This window comes from Oncorhynchus tshawytscha, linkage group LG33 (genome assembly GCF_018296145.1).
Source record: "Oncorhynchus tshawytscha isolate Ot180627B linkage group LG33, Otsh_v2.0, whole genome shotgun sequence".
Lineage (NCBI taxonomy): Eukaryota > Metazoa > Chordata > Actinopteri > Salmoniformes > Salmonidae > Oncorhynchus > Oncorhynchus tshawytscha.
The window spans coordinates 20,000,150-20,022,536 of record NC_056461.1 but is presented as its reverse complement, the minus strand read 5'-3'; the positions used below and the strand labels follow the sequence as shown (position 1 = coordinate 20,022,536).

General features: G+C 44.0%; 1 protein-coding gene across 1 annotated transcript in view; it reads right to left on the bottom strand.

Annotated features, from left to right (window-relative positions):
• Window positions 1–257: 257 nt before the first annotated feature.
• LOC112230940 (RIMS-binding protein 2) overlaps window positions 258–22,387 on the bottom strand; it is a 101,238-nt gene continuing 79,108 nt past the window's right edge. The window contains 18 exon segments of the mRNA XM_024397354.2: window positions 258–2,617; window positions 5,623–5,760; window positions 6,011–6,082; window positions 6,193–6,293; window positions 6,575–6,752; window positions 6,944–7,113; window positions 8,343–8,474; window positions 8,913–9,018; window positions 9,313–9,459; window positions 9,611–9,766; window positions 9,875–10,396; window positions 10,398–10,679; window positions 15,323–15,474; window positions 16,573–16,629; window positions 16,851–17,666; window positions 18,899–19,008; window positions 21,137–21,216; window positions 21,605–21,756. Of these exon segments, the coding sequence (XP_024253122.2) occupies window positions 2,420–2,617; window positions 5,623–5,760; window positions 6,011–6,082; window positions 6,193–6,293; window positions 6,575–6,752; window positions 6,944–7,113; window positions 8,343–8,474; window positions 8,913–9,018; window positions 9,313–9,459; window positions 9,611–9,766; window positions 9,875–10,396; window positions 10,398–10,679; window positions 15,323–15,474; window positions 16,573–16,629; window positions 16,851–17,666; window positions 18,899–19,008; window positions 21,137–21,216; window positions 21,605–21,756 (3,569 nt within the window). The 3' untranslated portion in view covers window positions 258–2,419.

The following is a 22,387-nucleotide window of genomic DNA, read 5'->3' as shown; positions in this document are numbered from 1 at the left end:
TGTTCTTATCACATTTAAATGGCCATCGGGTCCAGATCACTGCTGCCATCCATAGGATGAAAAGTGTAATAGTAGGCAGTAAAGCTGATCCCTTCAGTAGGTTTCCCCTTTAATCTCTGGTAAGACTGTGCTTCAAAATCCACTTTTAATGATGTTATTAGTTTTAATTCATGCGACATGCGTGAGTAATTACATGAATAGGACACTGAGAAAAAGAAAAGAATCACACATACATGAAAGTAATCCAAACACAGATGTTCTACAAAATATCAAATTTATTTTTGATTTTAAAAAAATAATAATTTTTTGCACATGCACACAATATTTGATCACCATAAATGATATTTTTCTTTTTCTCTTTGATTCACAGAGCAAGCACATAACCACAGACTTAAACATCTTATCTTGAGGACACCATGGAGAATGCTTGCACTGTTTACAGTAAGAATACATCTTAAAGCACTCAAAAGGCAGTCTGAAAATCAAGTATAAACATTTAGAAATTATCGACAAATGGAAAAAGTACAAAAATGCAACAACATAGACATACACGCATTCACAAATGAATGATTTGGTATTATGACTTGAACACCTTTTAACAAATGGATGCATAACATAATGCATAACTTTGGATGCATAATAAAATATAAACTATTTTGCCTGCTCAACACTTCATACATTCCTTTTTGGCAATCCATCGTTAGATTTTCTATTTTTTAATAAACATAGAAGATCCCTGTAATCATTATACAGCGGGATATTACACTTGCCTTAAATATCTTAGCTGATGGGCATGTCTGATGGGTCTCTCTCCGACTAGTTTTCACTATCAATCGCATTTCAACATATTTCATTGTGACTCATGGATTGACATATTGTCCCTGATGATTATGCACATCAAATGCTGGCTGTACAGCAACTGTAGTGATGCTAAACTCTTACAGAATGGCATTATGGGTTATGAAAATGGGTTAATATAGGGCTTTAAAAGCTGTCAAAAATACAGGACAATGTTTGTCTAGCGGCTATAACAGCCTCCCCAGTAAATGACAATCAGCTGGATGCATCCTTTATTTAGCCCTCATTTAGCCCATAAGCCACAACTACTGGTTTGGAGGTTGTAGGTACAGTATGTAGGTCATCCCTCCCTTTCTCTTGCCAATAGGTCTATAAGAGTGTAAACAAGTAAACGGTGCAGAATCTTGAGGGCACACACCTAGACATCTTTACTGAAATGGCTGAGTGGGTAACACAACCCTCAGAACTGGACATTACTGAACATTACACCGGCAATGTAGTTAGCGGCACACCACTAAGATCACATGACTCCTAACCACGTGTCCTCTTTTTTTGGGGGAAAAAAAAGAACGCACAGACATGAATGCACACTGAGCACACACACAGCCTACACCTACACCCACACACACAACAGTGCTTTTCCATTCATCAGACAAAACATACCCCTTTGTGCAATTGGAAGGCAAACACAGAAGGTTATTTATAACCGTCTTTTTTTTGTTGATCAAACAAAGCTGCAGAGATGCAGCAGGGGTTCTTGGCAGACTAGTGTTAGTTTAAAAACAACCTTGTTCAACCATAGAAAACGAGGAATGTCATGCTCATATTGTGATCATAAAGGCCACTGAGATGGTTCAAACGTCTTACCCAATGTAGCTTCCTCTCCTTGCTGTAATGCTCTGTGGCCAACCACCCTGCAGACTTCTAGGTTCTGTGAGTGATTCAACCATTTGTCACCCTCCTGTCCGTGATATATTGCACTGAATAAAGCCTCTGTGTTAGCAGCCAGCATTACTGACAGAATGCCATCAATAACAGTGTCGTTGAGTTGTTGCTCTAGTGTTCCAGGAGTATGGTCTGTCTCCTAGTATTGACATCTGACTATCACAACAACTTGTTTTTGCCACACCATGTATCTTAGAGACCTTATATTGGCACAATTGCCATGGAAACCAGCTCTGGTTGTAACAAAAAAGAATAGGCTACTCTGTTGTTACCCTACAACAAATGCACACAAATGCATTATCAGCATTGTCCTGATTTCCAAAGTCCCTTAATAACCATTAGATTAAAGAAAACAGTGGTAAAATGTAATGAAAGTCCTAGTTTACACTCCTATTTTTTTCCTCCGCCTCAAATATATCACAGTTATACAGTATGTATAAGTTCTCATTGAATTTGGCACTGAGTATATGTACGTAAATATGTGTATTCATCACTAGAACATGAATGTTGTATCACTGACTATATTAGATTAGGCTCACATATATTGTCCTGTAATACATACGAACACGTAGCCATTGTAGTTGTGTGCTGTAGATTCGGCTGATTTGATTGTGTGTACTGTATGCAATTTACAATACTGGGCCCAGCATCTTTTCTGGGTTCAGCTGGGGACAGTTTATTTTACCGGAGAGAGTCTCTTGAGCAGTTTCTTCCCCTTGGAAAGCAGTCCCTTTTTCTTTATGTCGTCCCGGGGGTCCCTGGGGCCCCTGGCGGGGCTGATGGGCCGCATGGTGCCTGGAGGACACAGGGGACGCACTGTGGGGGACGCTGCTCGGACAGGCGGGGCCGTACTCTCTGTGGTATCCATGGCTACCTGAAGAGAGATGCCATGGTGGGTGTAGGGGCAGGGCATTACAAAGCAAGTAGTTGTCCTTTGTGGCTTACCCTTTCTCTGTCTGAGGTAGGACTAGGACACACAGTCAGCACTGTGTCCTTCAATAACACTATCACCCCACTGTCACACTATAAGTCCAATGGGACATTAAAAGACTTTGGGTTCAGTGCTCAAGTAGATCATTACTGAAAGTTTCCCAGCCATAGAAATAGAATGAAGGGTTGATATGCCAAAATATCAATTTATAGAGTCTAATTACAATTCCAACGATACTTGAATTTGATATGCTATGTGTGTTGACCTTGAGACTTCTCAACAATAGCTATCAACATACACAAGTATGCATACATAACTCTGTATAAAGTCATAGGAAAAAAATACAACAATGCCATTACAGATCATTATACTTACTGTCGGTTTTCCACTAAAATGTGTGTCAAATACTTACGTAACATTAATGTTTGGGCAATTCCGCGATAATGTAATTATGCTAAGTCTCCAATTTTTTCACTTTAAAATGTATGCCAAAACGCAAACCATTGACTTTAAAGTTTAACAAACCATGCAACTCTATGCACAATGATTACTTTGAACAATTTAGAATAAAAAAAAAACATAATCCCTCAGTTTTATTCTGTTACCAAACTTTGTATCTGCACAGTTCTTTCTTTAAATGTGTTTTTGTAACATTTTATGAGGAAGTTGTTAAGTGGTCCTTGTGCATATCATTATATTGTTTATTAAACTTTGAAATCAATGTTTTTTGTTTGGTATACATTTTAAAGTGAAAAAATCGGAATCTCAGCGTAATTCCATTATCGTGGAATTGCTCGTTTCAAATATATATGGGCTGATTTCCCAGACACAGATTTAGCCTAGTCCTGGTCTGAAAGGCATGCTCAATTCTCCATTGAAATACGTTTTAAGTTCAGGACTAGGCTGAATATGTCCAGGAAACCAGCTCAATAACGTTTTTCACCTATGGAGTGAAATTATTCAGCGTGTCAAAACTGTGTGATTGTACTGTACTTACACCTCTGGTTTAAAAACAAGAGAGAAGAAACAAAGACGTTTATAAAAGAGGTTATGAATCAGGTATTGCTTTTGGACTGTTATTTAAACTATTCCTTTTAGACTCCTGTCCCTCTGTTGATGGGGGACTGAAGACGTTGGTGGGGCTGGTGAGGTTTTATACAAACAAACACTGAGTAGGAAGCCATCAAACAGGTCGTTACTAGTTACCACATCCACAAAGCCTTAAACCCCACTTATTTCTACAATGTGTCTTCTTGAAATCTGAATTTAAACCTAACCTTAACCACACTGCTAACCTTATGCCTAACCCTAATACCAAAAAGCACATTTTTGTTTTCCAGAATTTTTACGTTATATCCCATTTTGACTTTGTGGCTGTGGTAACTAGTGAAAACAGAGCACAACATCACAATACCACAGCTTCTGATAGGTCACCGATCATGAGGGACACACAGAGTAATTTACAACACTCAGGGACACAACTGTAGATACCATCCCTCTTGTCTAATGCACTGGGCTGGCAACCAAACATGCTACCACACAGTTCACCTAGGACCTTTAAAATGGTATCTCAAAGTTAAAGAGGAATCATAACTTTGAAACAAATGGGGATTTGCAGTTCCCATTAGTAAATGGTTTATCAATGACTACAGATATAGGGAACTTTTGAGCTTGCAAAATAGAGCACTATCTCAGAGAGTGGTAGTAGTCCACTACTTTGCAGGCATTAACTCACTGCAAAAAAAGTGTTACAAAAAACAACTTTGCAACAATGTCTAATTTATGCTGCAAATAAACATTCTGGTTACACTGAAAAGAGGAAACACTTTCCTCATTACACCAACTGGTATGTGATACTTTAATGTGCAAGCATGATGAATGACCATGTTGCTATACACCTCTGAATGTGTAAGCAGAATGTTTACTGGTTACAAATAAACCATTTAACACAGGTGTAATAATCACAATGCCCAGAATTAGATCTGTCAGGCTGGTATCTCTAGTTGCTCACTTACTGTACGAGGCAGATTTTATGACGTGAAATGAACAATCTTCTTCTGTGTGTATTTGCCAAGCAGGTGAGGAAAAAAGGAAATCAGATGTGGTGACATCATCATTTCAGTACAACCCAAACGACAACTATGAGGAAAAAATCAAATAAAAAATACTACAATACACACGAACACAGGTCGCGAATGAAAATTATTCATATCCAATTTCTGATTTTATTGTTCCATTGTACCATTACAGTATGGATGTCTCACTGTGGCTGTTATTTCATCTGGTTTAGATCAAACATGGCATATCTATCCAATTTCATCAAGACCTGAAAAATATATATATTTTTAAGTGTGTGCAGTATACAAAAAGAAACAAAGCCTCTCCCAGGAAATACAGCAGTCGGGCCAATAAAGTCTACTATTATATAAAAGGTATCAAGTTTATTTTTGAAAAGGCATGCTTTGCTATATTATCAACCCCTACAGTTTACTCAAATCCTTTACTTCCATTGGAGAACAACTGATAGAAATCAGGAACTCTTCAGATGTGTTCATAAAGCACTATTAATAGACACAATATCCAGCGTTTGGTTTTGTGTTTCAGTGCAAAGAGGGTACCCAATTAATGACTTAAACCTTTTTCAAATATCCACTGTCCTTTGTCACTGCTATGTGAATATCACCTGCCCCGTACTGACATAGGTCAAGTGTTCTATTTCTCTGTCCACTTTGGCCTTCGCTTCTTCCTTTCTAACAATCAGAAGGTATGACTGTGTTTGTCCCTTTCACCAGGTGGGGGATAAGGTTTGTATATTCACCACTGTCACTGTCAAACACGGACAACACACACACACAGAATACAGACGGCAAGTGGAGAAAGCGAGACGTAAATCAAGAGAGACGGAGGATGGATGGACAGAGGGCCTAGCGCTGAGAGCGGCGATGTACCCTTTTGGCCTCGGCCCGGTTGGCGGGCTCGTCCTGGGCATAGCGAGACGGAGTGTCCGTCAGGTACACCTCCACGTCGTCAGGCACTTCTTCTAGAAAATTAGAGGGAACGAGGCCGCGGTGGCCATTGATTTCACCCTGCAGAGAGAGGAGAGGAGGGGGCAGTGGGGATGAGAACCATGGCTAGACCCACTGAACTCTGGCGGTCAGGGAAAGAGCCCTCTCCTGGGCAAAAGGACATAATATGTGTAAGAACCAGGTTCATTCAATGGCATTTCTTTAAAAAAATGAGTAACTGAAACATCCCTGACTTTAACAACTTGTGAATAGCCCTGTGTAATAAAACAAGTTAGTCACATCATGGAACCAAGAAAAGAGGCAAACTCACATAGTAGAACCCGTCTTCATCAATCTCTCCAAATACAGAGATGATGTCACCAGCACAGAAGGTCAGCTCAGCCTATCAAGAAACAGAAACGTCATTAACACCCTTACAATGTCTGTCTATCTGGTTACATGTGCAGAGTCAGTATGTTTGTCTGTGTGTTTTGTGTGTTTGTGTGGCAATACCTCCACGTCCACATTGGGGGAGCTCTCTCTGGGGTCATAGTCGTAGAGGGCCACCATTCTCCTGGTGGCCTGGTGCTGGCGGAAGCCTCGTCTGTCCTGCCCTGTGAAAGGAAACAAGAGGACACTCCAGGAGGTGATATAGTGACAGATGTGTGTAGAGTCACAGAGAGATACTTGTGCCCTGCCCAGTGTGTTACCTAGGGTGAGTTCGTAAATTCCTATCTACTCCGAGAGTGAAATGCTCTGAATTTACAAACAACCCAGAGCACACTCTGACACACTGGAGGCAATTTACAAACACACCCCTTGAAAAAGAATACATGGGTACAGTCAAAATGGCTGCTGAGGATGTCTGTTCTACTCATTCTAGTTCTGTGGTTACCTATTCCTACTTTATCCACTGGTGTGTTGAGCGGGAGGAAGCCCTGCTTGATGAGCTGGTCCATGGTCTCCTCGTCCTCAGCCCTGATCTCTGACACCATGTTGCAGGGCAAGAGCCCCATCCTGCCTCCCCTGATCTCCCCTCGGTAGAAACCATCTGTGTCCTTATCACCGTATACCTGGAAAAGAAAGAAAGAAAGAAAGAAAGAGAGAGAGAGAGAGAGAGAGAGAGAGAAAAAGCGCAACAAGAGAGACAAAGAGAGGGAAAGAAAATAATCTTTTCAATGCTGTTTTATGTTGTACCTCAATGTTTTCAAACACAAGCACAATATCTCAAAATATATGGCCTAGCCCTGTGTGTGACACCCACCCTAATGATCTGGCCCTCTTTGAAGGGCAGTTCCTCATCTGCTGCATCCGGGTTGGGAGACATGGACAGGGGGTCGTAGTCAAACAGAGCCACAAAGATCCGGAACGATTCCTCTGGTTCCGACTCATCGTAGTTAGGAGGGGAGCGGCGTTCCCGGTCCCTGTATCCCTCTTAAACACGGGAGAGAGAGAAGAACACATCCACCTGGATCTCATGGGGTCACGGTCTATGGCTTTATGTTACTCTGAAATTAAATGACATTAATCACAGATTCATATAGCATGAGTTTGGCAACTCAGTAACACTAGTGAGTAGTAGTGAGGCAAGTTACGCATGCTATTGTGCATGGCATATACAGACAGGTGTGTTGTTTACAAGTGTTTGACAAGTGAGAGAGCCAAACCATTTAGGTGACCATGCAGTACTACATAATGGATTGAGCTTGCTTCGTTAAACCAACACTTAATTTTGTAGCATGCTAGCAGAATTCTGTGGTCAATCCATCAATTGGTCCCATTATCAGCACAAAGTATATCATGTTATATACATCCATCTGACACCACATGTGAGCTTATGACGTTATCAGGCGTTACATACTTTACAGTTACACATGGATGGAGGTTGGATAGCATGCCGGATGTGATGGGTTACAAGAACATGGTAGACACCATAGACAAAAACACTATGACACACAGCAACACGCACACAGACACATCGACCACAAGACTGAGTTAAGCATGCATACTATTGAACCCTGAGGTAGTGATCTGACTATTGTGTTAGGCTCCTCTAATGTACGCTGGGCCTACAGTTTGTCCAAAGACACGTCGCTGTCGGTCCTTCAGTTGACCCCTTTCTTAGAAACAATCAAATAAGACCAGGCCATTAGCAAAGTACACATATGAAATCCCAAACAAACAAATTAGTTTGTCTCTATGTAAGATGTAAAAATGTATTTTCACTATAACCTTCTGTAACAGTCATTGAGTTTGCTCAGAAAGGACAGCATTGCTGTATAACTGTGTTGCTATATAACTGTGTCTCCAGCAACTATGACTCCTTCCACCCAGTCATGCATAGTAACCCCAGTAAAGGTGTGGTGGGGGTGGTTAGATTGAGAGGGAGAGGGGTTTAGCAGGCATCTGATGGAGTTCAGTGCAAGGGAGGGAGGGGAGAAGCATTCTCTGAGCAGCAGTCATTCCAATCCGCAACATTGGGTGGCCAACATGGGCCCAGTGTAGCTCAGTAAGCCGCCATTTTGGTGCAGTGCAGTGGATCATGCTAGGCGTTCTGAGGCATGTTAAGCCACTCGTTGATGTCACGACTGTTCTCTCCACTAGCACTGGTGGCTTTTGGCACTGCTTTGGCGGAGGAGCGAGAGAGAAACCACTGCACGTACCATTATAGGAAGGCTTGGAGCCCGTGGGGTGTCGGCGGGACGACCATGTCCTGTGCCGTGCTACACTGCCATAGTAAACATCCTCCGTGACGGATGAGAGGTTCCCATCACTGTTACTCTCTGTGGTTATCTCTACAGGAAACACCAATCAGATGGTGGTGGTTAAAGCGCGGAGGTCACTCATTTGTTGGTTCGTTCTAAGGTCTCTTCCCGTTATAACCTTGATAATCCTAACATATCGCTGGCCAAAAACAGAGAAATCAAAAGCAGTTTTTTATAATTGGAATATTCATTGAAATTTGATAAATGTGTCTGTGTACACTATCACCCTAGAATCCAGGGAACTTTCTAGTAGCTGATAATACTGTGTTGATTGATCTCTATAAGTAAGCTGTCAGTACTGGGAAGGCATGAACATGGTTCAAAGACACAGAGGTGATCTGTAGAAACCGAGGAGCTCATGGAGGATTAAAACAGGAAGCAGAATATCTATTAGGGCACGGAGAACATCAAAGCACAAAAAGACTACAATACCCAGAGTCCTCTCTGTGTTCATGTAACCCTACTGACCAATGGAGGGCACCATGAGAGGGCGTCTCTGGGGCTGTGGACCGTCTCGGGGCATTCTTCTCCCCGTCTCCCGATCCAGCCGACCCCCAGAGAGGGTGTTCCCAATCTTAAAAAGATCCCACAAAAACAGTGTTTAATGTTCCCACAACTAGCAAAAATGACTTCCGTGCATGTCATTGCTCCAAATAAAGGAGAATGTGAAGGTCAATCAATCAAACAAGATAGAGTAAAGTGTCCTACTGTAGACACATGGCTCGACACGTGCCATATTATCGAACAGTAATAAAGGGTAATAAAGTTAATAAAGGTAATAAAGTTTCCATTGTCCGAGTGGTAATCAGAACCAGACTTAAAATGTAACATTTCAATGTTGAGCGTTGAGGAGCTTTGTTATTCCTACCTTGAGTGCATTGTGGGAGTTGCGTCGTCGTCCCTCCTCCAGCTGCATCTCAGAGTAGAGCTCCTCTTCATCCTCCTCCATGATGTCAGAAAGGTCAGAGCCCCGGCTGCTGTCACTGTGGTACTCCTCACTGTGGCTGTAGTGGGCCTGACACACACACACACACATACGCAAACACACACGCAAACACATATACACACGCACACACAAAAGGTGTGAAATCATACCAAGATATACAGCATCTGCACAAAACTACGGAGATGCGAGTATGTTCGATCCTTTTTATTCTGTCTCTTACCGGCCTGCCAAGCTCGGACCCTCTGAGAAACTCATCCACTGAGGCCCCCTGTCTCCTGCGGCTTCGACCATACCTTTCCTCATCCTCCTCCTCCTCATCTGAGTTCTGTTGGTGGAAGGCCTGACACTGCTCATTGTAGATGACTCTCCTCTCCATCTAACCCAACCAATAGGAAGATATGTGTAATTTAATTCAACAGAAAAATGATCAGACTAGAGCTCTAACCAGGGTATCATTGATTGACTTTATGTATGAATGACTCACTCTGCCACTCTCTGCAGCCACCCTCTGTGCTGCCTTGCGGGCGATGGCTTTGGCCATTTGGTCTGGGATGGGGGTGCCCCTGGGCTGGGGCAGGATCCTCTGGGGGGAGGGCGAGCGCAGGTTAGCAGAGGGGGGCGCCTCCAGGGTGTGTCCATGCATGGGGGTAGGAGGAGGCTGGCCGGAGGGGGAGCAGGTAGGGTCCCAGGGCTGGCTGGGGATTCCCCCATGGTGAGCCACCTGCTCTTTCGGTTTCAGGTCTCTGGCACTAACTGGTCTCTGGTGGAGCTGAGGAGGGGGATGAGGCAGCAGGGGTAGGCGGTGCTGGGGCATTGGGTGAGGTGGGAGAGGCTGGAGGTGCAGTGGCTGTGGAGGACCACCAGGGTGAGGGGGGTGAGTCTGTTGGTGAGTCGGGGGCTGGGAGACAGGATGAGGTTGCAGGGGTTGGAGGTGTGTCTGGGGTTGAGGGTGAGGAGGGTGGTTAGGGAGGGGTTGTCTGTGAGGCAGGGGTGAGAGAGGCTGGGGGTGAGACATGGGTAGTTGGGGGTGGGGAGGTGAGGTGACTGGAGGTGGGGTGGGGGGCATGGGGGTGAGGTGGAGGGGGCCCTGCGTGTAGGTGCTGAGGGGACAGGGGGGCATTGTGAGGAAGAGGCACCAGTAGGTTGTTTGGAATGGGGGCGACTTGGGAGTCCTGGGACTCTCCCTGTGCTGACAATGTCCTGACGATGACCTCCCTGGCCTCCAGACACTGGATCCTGTTCAGCTCCACTGTTACATAGTCAGCCAGGGGGTACAACACCTCCGCTATCTGACAGGAAGCACAACACACATAACTCGGGTTGGAGACAGTTGACATTTAATTAATTGTTGCATTCCTTTCAACTGCTTTCACCTCTATTGCTCTTAAATTCAGAGCAAAGTCCACTACTATAGACATAGTTTAACTAACACAGACCCTTTGCAAGTCTACAAAGGGAGGATGTCAATATTTATGTTCACCAGCAGAGGGAGAGAGAGTGATTTCTAGTGTTTTCACAGGCCCATGTATCCTGAACAAAAATATAAACACAACATGCAACTATTTCAAAGATTTTACTGAGTTAAAGTTCATATAAGGAAATCAGTCAATTGAAATAAATTCATTAGGCCCTAATTTATGGTTTTCACATGACTGGGAAGGGGTGCAGCATGGGTGGGCCTTGGGGGCTTTAAGCCCACCCAATTGGAAGCCGAATGAAGTGTTTTTTTACAGACAGAAATACTCCTCAGAACCACCACCCCACCCACCCCCGATCCTGCAGGTGAAGAAGCCGGATATGGAGGTCCTGGGCTGGCATGGTTACACGTTTGGTTGTCCTGCCAAATTCTCAAAAACGACGTTGGAGGCAGCATATGGTAGAGAAATTAACAACAGCAACAGACATTCCTGCAGTCAGCATGCCAATTGCACACTCCTTCAAAACTGTGGCATTTGCGTTGTGTGACAAAACTGCTCATGTCCTTTTTATTGTCCCCAGCACAAGGGGCACCTGTGTAAGGATCATACTATTTAATCAGCTTCTTGATATGCCACACCTGTCAGGTGGATGGATTATCTTGGCAAAGGAGAAATGCTCACTAACAGGGATGTAAACAAATTTGTGCAGAACATTTTTGAAAAATATGCATTTTGTGCATATGGAAAATGCCAGCTCATGAAACATGGAACCAAAACGTTACATGTTACGTTTAAATGTTCCTTCAGAAATTATTCACACACCTTGACTTTTTCTACATTCCACAATTTTACCATCTACTCCAATGTCAAAATGGAAGAAAATGTAAACTTTTTCTTAAAGACTAAAGGAAAATAATATAATACAGTATATCTTCATTAGATAAGTATTCAACCCCCTGAATGTTAGAATCATCTTTTGCAGCGATTACAGCTGTGAGTCTTTTGGGGGTAAATCTATAAGAGCTTTGCACACCTGGATGGTACAATTTTTGCCCATTATTCTTTTTAAAACTCTTCAAGCTCTGTCAAGTTGGTTGTTGATTACTAGACAGCCATTTTCAAGTAACCAACAATGCAGTTTTAATAAAAAGAACTGTTAAGTAAAAAAAATTATTGGTGAAAAGTAGAAAATAAAAGTAACAATAGAAAGTAACAATAGCGAGGCTATATACTGTACTATACTGGTCAATGTGCGGGGCACCGGTTAGTCAAGCTAATTGAGGTAATATGCACATGTAGATAGAGTTAAAGTGACTATGCATAGATAATAAACAAAGACTAGCAGCAGCGTAAAAGAGGGGTCTGGGTAGCCCTTTGATTAGCTGTTCAGGAGTCTTATGGATTGGGTGTAGAAGCTGTTAAGGAGCCCGTTGGACCTAGACTTGGCGCTCCGGTACCGCTTGCCGTGCGGTAGCAGAGAGAACAGTCTATGACTAGGGTGGCTGGAGTCTTTGACAATTTTTAGGGCCTTCCTCTGAAACCGCCTGGTATAGAGGTCCTGGATGGCAGGAAGCTTGGCCCCAGTGATGTACTGGGCCGTACGCACTACCCTCTGTAGAGCCTTGCGGTTGGAGGCCGAGCAGTTGCCATACCAGGCAGTGATGCAACCAGTCAGGATGCTCTCGATTGTGCAGCTGTAGAACCTTTCGAGGATCTGAGGACTCATGCCAAATCTTTTCAGTCTCCTGAGGGGGAATATGTTTTGTCGTGCCCTCTTCACGACTGTCTTGGTGTGTTTGGACCATTCTAGTTTGTTGGTGATGTGGACTCCAAGGAACTTGAAGCTCTCAACCTGCTCCACTACAGCCCCGTAGTCTAGATCTATTACTGAATAATGTGGCAATTAATTGAGGAGACTAAACTGCTGGGTGTAACCCTTGATAGCAAGCTGTCATTGTCAAAACATAAAGACTCAATGGGAAGAAGTCAGTCCATGATAAGACGTTACTCTGCTTTCTTGACATCTAAATCAACCAGGCAGGTTGTCTCCCCTGGACTACAGCCCAGTTGTGTGGTCATGTGTGGCAAATAAGAACATTGGAGAATTGCCGTTGGTCCAGAACAGATCAGAATGTAATGCACATAGTTGTGTCCATGGAGGGTGAATGTCAGTGGTACGCATGTCAATCTCTCCCGGCTCAAAGTTGAGGAGAGATTGACTGCATCACTATTGGTCTTTGTGCGAAGTGTTGGTGCGAGGTACTGAACGGTACTGAACTGTCTGTTCAAGCAGTTGGCCCACCGTTCGGATACTCATGAGTACCACACAAGACATGCAACCAGAGGTCCCTTCACAGTCCCCCGGTCCAGAACAGAGCCTGGGAAACGGACAGTATTAAATAGAGCCTTGACTACATGGAACTCTGTCACCACAGGTAACTCAAGCTGGCAATAAAAACAGGTCAAACAACACCCACAATTTTGTATATACTGAACAAAAATATAAATGCAACATGCAACAATTTCAAAGATGTTACTGAGTTACAGTTACAATAAGGAAATCAGTAAAATTAAATCAATTTGTTAGGCCCTAACCTGTGAACTTCACGAGTGCTGGGAAGGGGCGCTGCCATGGGTGGACATAGGCCCATCCACTTGGGAGCCGGGCCCAGCCAATCAGAATAGTTTTTTTTATTACAGAAATAAATAGTCCTCTGTTTCATCAGCTGTCCGGGTGGCTGGTCTTAGACGATCCCGCAGGTGAAGAATCTGGATGTAGAGGTCCCGGGGTGGCGTGGTTACAGTTCGTCTGCTGTTGTGCGGCCGGTTGGACGTACTGCCAAATTATGTGCTTAGCTCTATTACATTTATTTTTACCATAATAAAACTCACTTGTCCTTGCCAATGACGAGCATATCCATAACATGATACAGCCACCACCATGCTTGAAAATATGAAGAGTGATACTCAGTGATGTGTTGTGTTGGATTTGCCCCAAACGTAATACTTTGTATTTAGGGCAAAACGTGTATTTCTTTGTCGCATATTTTACAGTATTACTTTAGTGCCTAATTACAAACAGGATGCATGTTTTGGAATATCTTTATTCTGTACAGGCTTCTTCCTTATTATTCTGCCGTTTACATTAGTAATGTGGAGTAACTACAATGTTGTTAATCCATACTCAGGTTTTTCCTGTCACAGCCATTAAACTTTGTAACTGCTTTAAAGACACCATTCACCTCATGGTGAAATCCCTGAGTGGTTTCCTTCCTCTCCGGCACCTGAGTTAGGAAGGATGCCTGTATATTTGTAGTGACTGGGTGTATTGCTATACCATTCAAAGCGTAATTATTAACTTCAAAATGCTCAAAGGGCTATTCAGCGTCTGCTTTTTAAAAAATGTACCCATCTACCAATAGGTGCCCTTCTTTGTGTGGCAATGTACATCTTCCCTGGTCTTTGTGGTTGATTCTGTGCTTGAAATTCACTACTCAACTGAGGGACTTTACATATAATTGTATGTGTGGGGTACAGAGATGAGGTAGTCATTCAGAAATCATGTTAAACACTATAATTGCACATAGAGTCCATTCAACTTATGTGCGTTAAGCACATTTTTACTCCTTACCTTACTTAGTTTTGCCATAACATAATGGGTTTGAATGCTTATTGACTCAAGACATTTCAGCTTTTCATTTTTAATTATATTTGTTAACATTTCTTAAATCATAGTTCCACTTTGACATTGTGGGGTTTTGTGTGTAGATCAGTGGCACAACAACAATGACACAATTACACACATACTCTGCCACTGTTGTTCACTCACTCTCACATAGTGCATACTTTCTCCCTCACTTCTTTGTCACTTAGAGTATTCCCTTACTCACCTGTCATTTGGCGCAAAGTTACTGACTCACTCTCTGTCCGTCCATTAGTGCACCCACTCCTTCACTCACCCACTGACATTTAATGCACACTCCCTCACTCACCCTCTGACCTTCAGTGCACACTCTCTCAACCACCCACCCACTCCCTCACTCACCCTCTGCCCTTCAGTGCACACTCTCAACCACCCACTCCCTCACTCACCCTCTGACCTTCAGTGCACACTCTCTCAACCACCCACTCCCTCACTCACCCTCTGACCTTCAGTGCACACTCTCTCAACCACCCACTCCCCCACTCACCCTCTGTCCTTTAGTGCACACTCTCAACCACCCACTCCCTCACTCACCCTCTGACCTTCAGTGCACACTCTTTCAACCACCCACTCCCTCACTCACCCTCTGACCTTCATTGCACACTCTCTCAACCACCCACTCCCTCACTCACCCTCTGACCTTCAGTGCACACTCTCTCAACCACCACTCCCCCACTCACCCTCTGTCCTTTAGTGCACACTCTCTCAACCACCCACTCTCTCACTCACCCTCTGTCCTTTAGTGCACACTCTCTCAACCACCCACTCTCCCACTTACCCTCTGTCCTTTAGTGCACACTCTCTCACTCACCCTCTGTCCTTTAGTGCAGACTGCATATCCGATGACGCTGGCTCCATTGGAGGTTCCGGTGGGTGAGAGGACAGGGGGCTTCCAGCGCACCTGCAGGACCCCTGGGGCCTGGCCACACTGCACCTGTACCTCCTGAGGGGGTAATGGGGGGCCTGGAGGGGGGATTAAATAATAGATACTGTCTACACAGGTTTTACACACACAAACAGGGAGGGAGTGTAGCATTCATAAGACACCAAGTGCTGTTAACTTGTTGAATCCCATCTATTTCTGTTGTGAACTACATGATTGTGACATGTCTATGATACACAAAGCAGTTCCCTTTCCCAATGTTGGTTGTATACACCAATTAAATCACAATTTAATGGTCATGCAATATCTGGTCAAATTTGAGTGGATTGTTTTGAGAGTGAATCCCAAATGCATGAAACATCTTATCTGGTTAACACCAAACTCTTTGTAATGACACTCAAACAGATAAAAGTGCATTTATCGATATAGCATTTATAAGCTAAACTTTTTGGAATATAGGTGTATTTAACGATATAGCATTTATAAGCTAAGCTATTTTGAATGTTTTATGTGAAGCATTGCCCTGTTGCTTGCCATGTATTGTATGATGCAAATATTGAAAGTAGAAGGCACAAAGGGAGGCCCAAGGCCACCTGAAAGCATGAGTGTGTGTGTGTTAGTGTGTATGCATGTGTGCATGTTTGTGTGTGTATGGGCGTGTGTGTGTGCATGGGTCTGTGTGGCCGACCGTCTATGTAGTCTGTCTATGTGTATCTGTCAATGTTTGTGTCTGTGTGTGTCTTATGTGTGAGAGGCGTCAGTGTGAGTTGAATGAGTCCAGCCTGTTCTCTCCTGGTTCACTGGGTACACCATGCAGGACGTCACAGTGATGTCACAGCTGAGGCAGAGGGAAATGCACACGGATACTGATGTGGTCATCTCAGTTAAGGATTGAGTGGGAGGGAGTTACTTCGGCAGCTTTAGGCTTGTGTCCCAAATGGCACCATATTCCCTGTATAGTCTACTACTTTTGACCAGGGCTCTGGTTAAAACTAGTGTACTATATAGGCAATAGTTGGCTATTTGGGACGTACATTAATTTATTATGTATATTAGCATCAAGCCAATGGCAGGGAAAAGCTGAGGAAGTTACGATAATTTCTTAGGTTTTAAAGTGCTGTTAGCTTGTTTTCATTCAATGTGTCAGTTACCCATGCCAATCAAAAACTACTTCCTACTTTTCCCATAAACAAACTGGTCTTCCTTCTGACCTGATCTGGAATATGGTCCAGGACCTGGACAAAACATAACAGACATACATGGCACGGGTAAAGACATGAGTTATCTATCTATCTATGTATCTATCTTAATGGTCTATATCTTAAGTCCGATGGACTTTTATCCAACCTTTCCCTAACACATTATAGATGTCAGAAAAACAATGTATTGGACAAAATAATATATAACATATGTTGGACAAAATAAATAGTTAGACTTAAGAAGAACCAAGCCTCACCAGCAGCTTGTGTGCAGAACTCCACAGCAGTCTCCTTCTTCTCCCTCTGCTCCATGAGCAGTTGCCATGGCACCTGGTGTGGCCGGGCCACCACCCTCACCTTGTACACCGTCATGGCCTTGAGGTTGACGAAGCGCAGCCTGTACCTCCCCGGCCGCACCACCGCATGCTCCGCCCCATCCAGGAACACCGTGTGTCCATAGTTACTGTTGCTGGGCAACCAGGAGAGCTCGGCCGAGTCGCGCAGGATGTCGTCCACACGCAGGCCATATGGTGCGACCACCACGTTGGCTCCCACCATCAGGGTGCAGCGTAACTCATCCGACAGTCCCCTGTCTGTCACACTCTGCACGGACACGCGGTGCGTATACGTGTCCAGATCCAGCTTCTCCAACAAAGACTTGGTCCTGCCCCCGTAGGGCACGCTGGCACGCACCTCACCATCCACCAGCACGTTGTAGCAGCTGATGTTTCCCCAGCCCAGAGTCACCATGGGGGGCTCCCAGGCCACAATGACACTACGGGCCAACTGCTTGATTAGGGTGATCCTCCGGGGGTAAGGCACAATGTCATCAGACAGATCCTCAGGGTCCAGGGGGCCTGTGCCGTTGCTGCAGGGGCCCAGTGGGTTGGTGGAGCCCAGTATCCCATCCTGAGGGGGCCCTCCATCGGCCCCCATTAGGCCCAGGGAGGTATTTTCCAGAGAGCCTAGGTCATCCCCTGTGTCCCCTGGCTGGATGGATGGTTTCTCCTTGTCTTGGACAAACTCCACAAAGTTGGAGGGGACCAGTCCTCGCTGGCCATCCAGCAGCTCCCCTGGAGCACACAAAGACAGAGACAGAAAGAGATGCTTACTGTATTATCAACTAAATTAAACTCACAACCCTATGTCTTCAAATTCCTCAATTAATCTCATCCCAAAACATACAGTATATTCCAAATAATTAAATGAAAAAGTACCTTTAGAATGTATAGAGGAATGTCTAATATATTTATATGGCAACGAGGTATGTAAAGACGAGATCAAAAGAGTAAAGCAGAATATGGATATTTCAATTGTCAGCAACATGTAATATCACTCAGGATTAGCTGGCTGTGAAGATTGTATTGAGTGATTATTCAGGCAGACACAGTAACACCTTCCAGGAACCCTGTTCTGTTTTGATACACCTCAGACTGAAGGTAAAGACACCAGTCTCGCACGGCTGTCTCAGGGGGAATCTATGGAACGCTCAAGCCTTTAATGATGCCTGCTGCAAATGTTACCATCAGCTAAAAATAGACCATCCCATTAGTGAAAAAAGATACATGAAAATAATGACTAGAGCCCTTGTGATTCAATGCAAGTGTTATCTGTGAGTGTGAGTACTACTGGTGTGGAAAGAGAAACTCTGTGGTGCCCGTCCCCAAGGTTGAGACAGTTCTCTTGAATCAAACAGAAAAGGTAGGGATATGATGTCATTCATTTCTCCAGGAAGTACAGGGGGTGAAAAAAACTATTCCTGCACAATGGAGAGGGTGCGTATGAAATCGCACCCAGTTCATTATAGTGACCACCAACCTCTTTCTCTCATCAGTACTGTACTTGCTTTTTTGAAGACAGCCTAACTGTCCTCTCCCTCTCTATCTCGTAATTCCAGTCAGTACATTCGTGAGGCTGGGAGGCCCTAGATGGCTCTCCATCTGCAGGGGAATATATGTCTGTGATTAATCAGAGCCCTGTTGCCGGATTAGCCTTCTAGCTACGGGGATCAGGCTGCATCTTGACAACAGCTTGGTCTGAGCCCCAGTATCCCTGTGGTAAATACAAACATCATCCATCTCCAAACAGCCAGGCAGGCAGGAGCTAGGCTAACACTAGGCAATCTCACCCACCACCAACAATGGCAGCTAGTGATGACTCACCAGAGCTGCTGAAGTCTGGGCCGGGGATGCTAGGAGGATTAGCGTAGCCATGGATTGAAAAGCCTTCATAATGCTAATGAGATTGCATATGTTGCTACTGATGCTAGTGGTGAAGTGTGTAGTAACCCTGGATTCCCTCTCACCTTCGTAGAAGCCGTCGTCATCCATCGTGCCGTACACATACAGGTACTTCCCAGCCACCAGGGGGAGCTCTGCCTCTGGGTGCTCATTAGGCCCATCATAAGGGTTGTAACTACACAACAAGAGAGAGGAGGGTTCAACATACACTACCAGTCAAAGTTTGAACAAACCAACTCATTCTACAGTTTTTCTTCATTTTACTATTTTCTACATTGTACAATAATAGTGAAGACATCAAGAAAATGAAATAACACATATGGAATCATGTATTAACCAAAAAAGTGTTAAACAAATGAAAACATATGTTATATTTGAGATTCGTCACAGTAGCCACCCTTTGCCTTGATGACAGCTTTGCACACTTGGCATTCTCTCAACCAGCATCATGAGGTAGTCACCTAGAGTTCATTTAAATTAACAGGTGTGTCTCATTAAAAGTTAATTTGTGGAATTTATTTCCTTCTTAATTCGTTTGAGCCAATCAGTTGTGTTGTGACAAGGTAGGTGTGGTATATAGAATATAGCCCTATTTGGTAAAAGACCAAGTCCATATTATGGTAAGAACAGCTCAAATAAGCAAAGAGAAATAACAGTCCATCGTTACTTGAAGACATGAAGGTCAGTCAATGTGGAACATTTCAGAACTTTGAAAGTTTCTTCAAGTGCAGTCACAAAAACCATCAAGCGCTATAATGAAACTGTCTCTCATGAGGACCGCCACAGGAAAGGAAGACCCAGAGTTATCTCTGCTGTAGAAGATACGCTAACTACACCTCAGATTGACCTGTTCACTGGACGTGCTACCTGTCCCAGACCTATTATTTGACCATGCTGGTCATTTATAAACATTTGAACATCTTGGCCATGTTCTGTTATAATCTCCACCAGGCACAGCCAGAAGAGGACTGGCCACCCCTCATAGCTTGGTTACTCTCTAGGTTTCTTCCTAGGTTTTGGCCTTTCTAGGGAGTTTTTCCTAGCCAACGTGCTTCAACACCTGCATTGCTTGCTGTTTGGGGTTTTAGGCTGGGTTTCTGTACAGCACTTTGAGATATCAGCTGATGTACAAAGGGCTATATAAATACATTTGATTTGATGTGATTTAGATTGCAGCCTAAATAAATGCTTTACAGAGTTCAAGTAACAAACACATTTCAACATCAACTGATTCAAGACTGCTTGAATCAGGCCTTTAGGGTGGAATTGCTGCAAAAAACACTACTAAATTACACCAATTATAAGAACAAACTTGCTTGGGCCAAGAAACATGAGCAATGGACATTAGACCGGTGAAAATCTGTCCTTTGGTCTGATGAGTCCAAATTTGAGATATTTAGTTCCAAGCGCCTTGTCTTTGTGAGACGCAAAGTAGGTGAATGGATGAACTCTGCATGTGTGGTTCCCACCATGAAGCATGGAAGAGGAGGTGTGATGGTGTGGGGGTGCTTTGCTGGTAAAATTGGCAGTGATTTATTTAGAATTCAAGGAACACTTAACCATCATGGCTACCACAGTATTCTGCAGTGATACTACATTTAATTTGTTTCTCGCTTAGTGGGACTATCATTTGTCTTTCAATAGGACAATGACCCAACACACCTTCAGGATGTGTAAGGGCTATTTGACCAAGAAGGAGAGTGATGGAGTGCTGCATCAGATGACCTGGCCTTCACAATCACCCGACCTCAACCCAATTGAGATGGATCAGGTTGAGTTGGACTGCAGATTGAAGGAAAAGCAGCCAACAGCTGCTCAACATATGTGGGAACTCCTTCAAGACTGTTGGAAAACCATTCCAGGTGAAGCCGGTTGAGAGAATGCCAAGAGTGTGCAAAGCTGTCATCAAGGCAAAAGGTGGCTACTTTGAAGTATCTAAAATCTAAAACATATTTTGATTTGTTTAACACTTTTTTGGTTACTACGTGATTTCATGTGTTATTTCATGGTTTTGGTGTCTTCACTATTTTTCTACAATGTAGAAAATAAAGAAATAAAGAAAAACACTTCAATGAGTAGGTGTGTCCAAACTTTTGACTGTTACTGTAGATGTGCTCCTGACTACAATATATACTACAAGATGTTTATGGAGAAAATAGTGCTTCTGATGTGCATGTGGAGGTACTTAGTGATCTAGCACTGGTCTAGAGTGTTATGTGTGGATTTCTGGCGCTGCTCGGTGTCAGCAAGCTATACGTGATTCAGCTTTCCCAGGTGTTGTGTGACAGACCCACTGGCCTCACCTGTAGCGGGCAGTGCATAGACGGACTGTGCCAGTGTAGCGAGGTTTGGACCTGGGTGCACGACGGATCTCATCCTCCATCTTGGGAAACACACGGGCAGGGAAGCAATCACAGAGTTGCATCTAAATACCATAACTCTGATCCAATTCAAACCAATTCAAACACAATGGCTTTGCTTATGATCATAGCCACTCATAATTATGTCTCCAGTGGAATGACTGATCTGACACAGAAAAACTTCCCAGCACTCTTATACTGTCTAGTTCTACTGTCTGACAATTGCCACAGGAGACTCATGTTGCTGTCTGGTGCTAAACCAATTGGTTTTACAGCTATTGCTCAGCTGATGGCTATCAAGTGCAAGTATACAGCTCGTCCATGAATAGCCCATCTCTTGAGCAATAGCACCCTTATGCTTTAGCAATGGGACTGTGTCTCTGTATGAGAAGAGACGAGAGCAGGACCCACCTCTGAGGGAGTAGCCAGTCGCGGGCTGCTGGGGCAGCTCGTTGTCACGGCGGAGGGTTTGACAGACAGCAGCTCCGGCCTGTCTCTGTCTCCGATCTGCAGTGGGCGGAGGAACTTGGATATCAGCCGAGTGTTTGCCGAGCTCTCATCGCCTGGGAAACATCGATTTCCACACCAAATAAAGAGCATCTGTCATTCCTTCTGCTCTCATTCATGGCACAGCTATTGATTTCCTGTTCAGGGGAGTACACAGCAAACACTCTTTATGGCCAGCACCTGGCTCTGCTCTCTGCCTGACACATCTGCAAGGCATTTCTCTGATGCTTAACACTCTCTATTCTCTGATGACATAACTGACACGGAACGGGACTCTACCATCACAGAGTTCTAGCAGCCACACCCCTACACAAAGCCATGCCTAAGTAATTTCCCATCATAGACAAAAATATAACATTTTAATTATTGGTGTTTGGATTTGGTTCATTATGCTACAGATGAGTTGTGTCATTGATCATGAATAAAGCAGCATTTCTTCCATTTCCTGTGATCCAAACTGGCCTTGAAGCCTGTTCTGCTGAGATGGACTGAAGAGAAAAGAGGGGCCTTACTGTGACTCACACCAGGCCGTTTAGTTGCCAACTTTCCCTCTCTTTCTCCCACTCTCCCAACCTCACCCCACAGGGTTCTGGCAAAGGTCATTGTTGTGACAACTAGATTAAACGACTGTCTCATTCAATTTTGAATTAATTAATTACCCAGGCGTAATGACTGACATAGACTGTG